At 43.6% G+C, this 5,087-nt stretch overlaps 1 protein-coding gene and 1 non-coding gene across 2 annotated transcripts in view; one reads left to right on the top strand and one right to left on the bottom strand.

Moving 5' to 3' along the window:
• Nucleotides 1-1,981: 1,981 nt before the first annotated feature.
• Nucleotides 1,982-2,054, bottom strand: TRNAV-AAC (transfer RNA valine (anticodon AAC)). Its single transcript has one exon. It is a non-coding gene; the product is annotated as a tRNA-Val (tRNA).
• Nucleotides 2,055-3,576: 1,522 nt separating this feature from the next.
• Nucleotides 3,577-5,087, top strand: part of ACTRT3 (actin related protein T3) — a 1,924-nt gene continuing 413 nt past the window's right edge. Inside the window, 2 exon segments of the mRNA XM_007446431.1 lie at nt 3,577-3,815; nt 4,390-5,087. The exon segment at nt 4,390-5,087 is cut by the window's right edge and continues 2 nt beyond it. Of these exon segments, the coding sequence (XP_007446493.1) occupies nt 3,616-3,815; nt 4,390-5,087 (898 nt within the window). The 5' untranslated portion in view covers nt 3,577-3,615.

The following is a 5,087-nucleotide window of genomic DNA, read 5'->3' as shown; positions in this document are numbered from 1 at the left end:
AAGATGAAAAAAAAAAAAAAAAGTTGTAGCACAGGGAGCTCAGCTCGGTGCTCTGTGATGACCTAGATGGGTGGGATTGGGGGGTGGGGTGGGAGGGAGGTCCAAGGGAGGGGGGGATATATGTATATATCCTGATTCAAGTAGCTGATTCACTTCGTTGTACTGTAGAAACTAACAAAACATTGTAAAGCAGCTATACTCCAACTAAAAAAAAAGTGTCAGGACCACAGGAAATTTACTCGTGATTTTATATTAAAGGACAGTCTCAACTTGAATTTGTTCTTTTCTCTCTTGAGATTTTTTACAACTAGATTCTGTTTGCTCTCTTTGTAAATTCTTTCTTCCCGGTAAGAATCATGTTTGTGAAAAAACCCACAACCGTTAGGTTTATAAGAAAAAAAAAATGAGGCTGGTTCTTTCTTGATTTCATTTTTATGAATATAATTTTTTTCTGATTCCACTTTATTTTTGTCAATCCTTTTCAGTAATTTATTAATTCATAAATATTTGTCTCTACTAGGTGTCAGATACTAAGAATACGGAAAAAGCATAAAACATGGTCTCTGGCGTTTAGAGAAATCAGCAATCTCAGGGGGAAAACTAATGGAAAACCAAATGACTTGTAAGACAAAGAGTGCTGGGGGCAACAGAGCTTATTTTTAACACGGTGTTTGATTACTCTTACTAGGCTGTACATTATATTATTTTTTCAGTATCAGTTTGTGAGTTTTATAACCTTTTTTTAAAGTCTGAAACACTTCTTCCATGTGCAAGCTGTTAATAAAAAAAACATTTGGTGAACAAGTAAAATAACATCCAAGTTGAAAGTTCAAATTCCCAAGGAAGTGCAAATTACTATCAGGATTATGTTTTTTAAAAAGCCAACATAACCCAATCCAAAAATGGGCAGAAGACCTAAACAGACATTTCTCCAAAGAAGATATACAGATTGCCAACAAACACATGAAAGGTTGCTCAACATCACTAATCATTAGAGAAATGCAAATCAAAACTACAATTAGGTATCACCTCACACAAGTCAGAATGGCCATCATCAAAAAATCTACAAATGCTGTAGGGGGTATGGAGAAAAGGGAACCCTCTTTCACTGTTGGTGGGAATGTAAATTGATACAGCCACTATAGAGAACAATATGGAGGTTCCTTAAAAAACTAAAAATAGAACTACCATATGACCGAGCAATCCCACTACTGGGCATATACCCTGAGAAAACCGTAATTCAGAATGAGTCATGTACCACAATGTTCATTGCAGCACTACTTACAATAGCCAGGACATGGAAGGAACCTAAGTGTCCATTGACAGATGAATGGATAAAGAAGATGTGGCACATATATACAATGGAATATTATTCAGCCATAAAAAGAAACAAAATTGAGTTATTTGCAGTGAGGTGGATGGACCTAGAGTCTGTCATACAGAGTGAAGTAAGTCAGAAAGAGAAAAACAAATACCGTATGCTAACACATATATGGAATCTAAAAAAAAAAATGTTCTGATGAACCTAGGTGCAGCACAGGTATAAACACGCAGACATAGAGAATGGACTTGAGGACACAGGGGTGGGGAAGGGTAAGCTGGGACGAATTGAGAGAGTAGCACTGACATATACACACTCCCAAATGTAAAGTAGATAGCAAATGGGAAGCAGCTGCATAGCACAGGGAGATCAGCTCAGTGCTTTGTGACCACCTAGAGGGTTGGGATAGGGAGGGTGGGAGGGAAACGCAAGAGGGAGGGGATATGGGGATGTACGTATGCATATAGTTGATTCACGTTATTATACAGCAGAAACTAACACAACATTGTAAAGCACTTATAGTCCGATAAAGATGTTAAAAAATATAAAAAGCAAACATAAGGATCATCACAAGACCCTGTTAAGTAAGTGGGCAAACATAAGGAGCATCATAAGACGCTGTTAAATAAGTGGACGGGAACAGGGGAAAAAGGAGTAAACTGTTTCCGCCCGGTTTCGAACCGGGGACCTTTCGCGTGTTAGGCGAACGTGATAACCACTACACTACGGAAACCCATCTGCCAGCAACTGCTGAGAAAGTCTTTGATATCGCTGTTGTAGCGTGTAGTTCACGAGCGCTTAAAGGTAGGGTCAGCGTAACTTTTAATAGAAAGAACAATGAAACCAAAAAAAAAAAAAAAAAAGGAAAAATAACCGTATGTCCAGTTGGACAGTACTACCATTTCAAAAGTTGGAATTTGCATACACTTTTTGCAAAGCCCCTAGTTAGAAACCAGGCACCCGTTGGTTGCACTTTTTTGCAGTTTACTTTCTTCTACGGAAAGGAAGTGTTATATTAGTTTCTTTTCTTCGCGTTACTCTGTTGAGAATCCCGGATGAGTTTCGGGGCTTTGTCGGGCTAGGAAGGGCTGGCCGCACGCGAATCCCGGAGTCCCGGCTCCCGCAGCGGGGCGCAGCTCCGCGCAGCACCAAACTCCCTAGCTGTTACTTAACTAGCGAGAAAGCGATCCTTTCAGCCTCTGGTGGAGGGACGTGTCGTTAGCTTTTGAATTTCCTCCTCTGCTCTGTACTTGTTTTAGACGGCACTTGTTTTAAAATCTTCTAGAGGGTGTGCAAAATTGAAGAGGTTAAAAAAGAAAATCAGACATCAAGATGCACTTTTTTGGCACGCAGCATGAATAAATTTTTCTAAGCCTGAGCTTCATATGACCTAAGGAATATCGTTTTTCCTGCAAAGAGGCAGACACATCCTTAGGCCTAAAAATCAAGAATTTTTAGGGAATGAGAATGAGCTTCCATATTACACCGGGGGCGGGGGTGTGGGGTGGGTAACCTGATGCGATTGCTTAAAAAATTTTAAAGTGAGATTATACTTTTTTGGTTTTGAGTACATTTTGCTTAGAAAACACGAGGAAAGAAACAAAACAAAGTACTGCCCAGAATATATAGAAATAATAATAAAAGTATTTAAAACCCACTTTAAGTCCTAGCACTTTTTTCCCTTTCTCTTTTTACAAGTTGACGAAATTCTATTTTCAGAAGTTCAAAAGCATGAACCGTACCTCCCCTGCTACGACACTTTACCCTGTCAAATCTCTCCACCTTTTTCCAGTTTCGAGGGCGCATTTCAGAGCTTCCCACAGGCCCTTGGACAGACATCTATTAACCAGAATGTAATGAGGTTGAGAAATAAAACTGTTTTTATGGCTCATCGAGGTATTAGAGAAAGCCTCTTGTGAAGGGTTAGATTTTTATCTAGCTTTCTGGGAAGAAAGTCAGATTTTCCTGATATTGGTATTCCCGGATTCCAAGGGGGTGAGGAGTGGTCCAACCCGGGTGAGACGCAATCGTGGGTAGCACTTTAGAGTGCACCTTGTATCCATTGAGTCCCCGGCCTGGGACTCCCCCCCGCCTCCCCACCCACAAAATCCTTCCCCCCCCCCCCCCCCCGGCCCCCGGCTCCCACCAGCCCGGCTCAGGCCCCGCGGGGCCATGCCGGGGTCTCTATGACGCGGCGTTCCAGGTCGTCTGACCGGCACATCACTTTCCGCGCTCCCCGCCTAGCCCGCAGCCAGGGCAGCCCGAGCGGCCGGGCGACAGGAGGCGGCGGCGTCATGAGCTACTACCAGCTACCGGTGGTGATCGACAACGGCTCAGGAGTGATCAAGGCGGGCCTGGCTGGGTCCCGGGAGCCCCAGTTCGTCTACCCGAACTTTATAGGCCGTGCCAAAGGCCAGACCTGGGGGGCAGAGGGAGCGCAGGAAGTGTGCGTGGGAGACCAAGCGCAGCAGCGAAGAAGCTCACTTTCCACCAGGTACCGCCTTCTCCCGGCGGGCAGGATCCGCGTGGAGGCAAAGTAGGGGGACCCCAGAGGAGAGGCCCAACACTGACAGAAAGGATAAGAAGTGAGGAACAGGAAAGTCTCTGCCAGCTATCATTATTGCAGACGCTCGAGCCGCAAATCTCTGAGGGTACCACATACCTAAAGAGTGAACATTACTTGCTCGCTGTATCTATTCAAATGTATTCAAACGTACACAGTTATCGTTCATAAAATACAAGTTCATTTAGGAATGTTAATTCAAGGTACCTTTGTCTTCTGGGCTATTTGTTTTCAACTAACTGATATTAAAACTGAAGATTTCCCTATATATATTTTTAAAGTCAAAAAGGGTATTCCAAAGAGGCAGGCAAGATGGAAAGCAACAAAAATTGCAGAGGAAGGTAGCTGGGCTATCTTTTGCTGTCAGTTACCATCTCTGAGAGGCTCTGGCGGGCACTGCCCATAAAGTGCTACTGGTAATAGATATGGGGATTAACCCATGTTTGAAGAGAGTAGACACTGGAAAAATTTAAAGCTGCCATTTATCTTATTGCTTTTCCTACAGCTACCCAGTGGAGCGTGGTCTCATTACTTGCTGGGGGGACATGGAGATCATGTGGAAGCATATCTATGACGATAACCTGAAGCTAAAGCCTTGTGATGGCCCAGTCTTGATTACAGAGTCAGCGCTGAACCCACTGGCCAACCGGCAACGGGTCACTGAAGTGTTTTTTGAGCATCTGGAGGTTCCTGCCTTCTATATGTCCATCCAGGGGGTGCTAGCTCTCTTTGCTGCTGGCTTCACAACTGGCTTTGTGCTGAATTCAGGTGCTGGGGTTACCCAGTGTGTACCCATCTTTGAGGGTTACTGTCTGCCTCAAAGTGTCCAGCAGCTAGATCTGGCAGGTCTTGACCTCACCAACTACCTTATGATGCTGTTGAAGGAGCACGGCATCATGCTGCTTAGTGCTTCAGACAGAAAGATTGTCACAGACATTAAGGAAAACTATTGTTATGTGGCAATGAACTTTGAAGAGGAAAAGGCCAAGAAAGCTGATTGTATAGAGAAGGTTTACCAACTACCTGATGGGAAGACAATCAAACTCCATGACCAGCTCTTTCATTGTCCAGAGGCCCTCTTCTCTCCAAGTCTCATGCATCTTGAGACCCCTGGCATTGATAAGATGTGCTTCAGCAGCATAATGAAATGTGATACAGATCTGAGGAATTCCTTTTTCTCCAATATTATCCTTGCTGGGGGAT

Source organism: Lipotes vexillifer, unplaced genomic scaffold (assembly GCF_000442215.2).
Source record: "Lipotes vexillifer unplaced genomic scaffold, Lipotes_vexillifer_v1.1 scaffold763, whole genome shotgun sequence".
Taxonomy (NCBI): domain Eukaryota; kingdom Metazoa; phylum Chordata; class Mammalia; order Artiodactyla; family Lipotidae; genus Lipotes; species Lipotes vexillifer.
The sequence above is the reverse complement of the archived record's forward strand: the minus strand, read 5'-3'. Positions and strand labels throughout refer to the sequence as shown.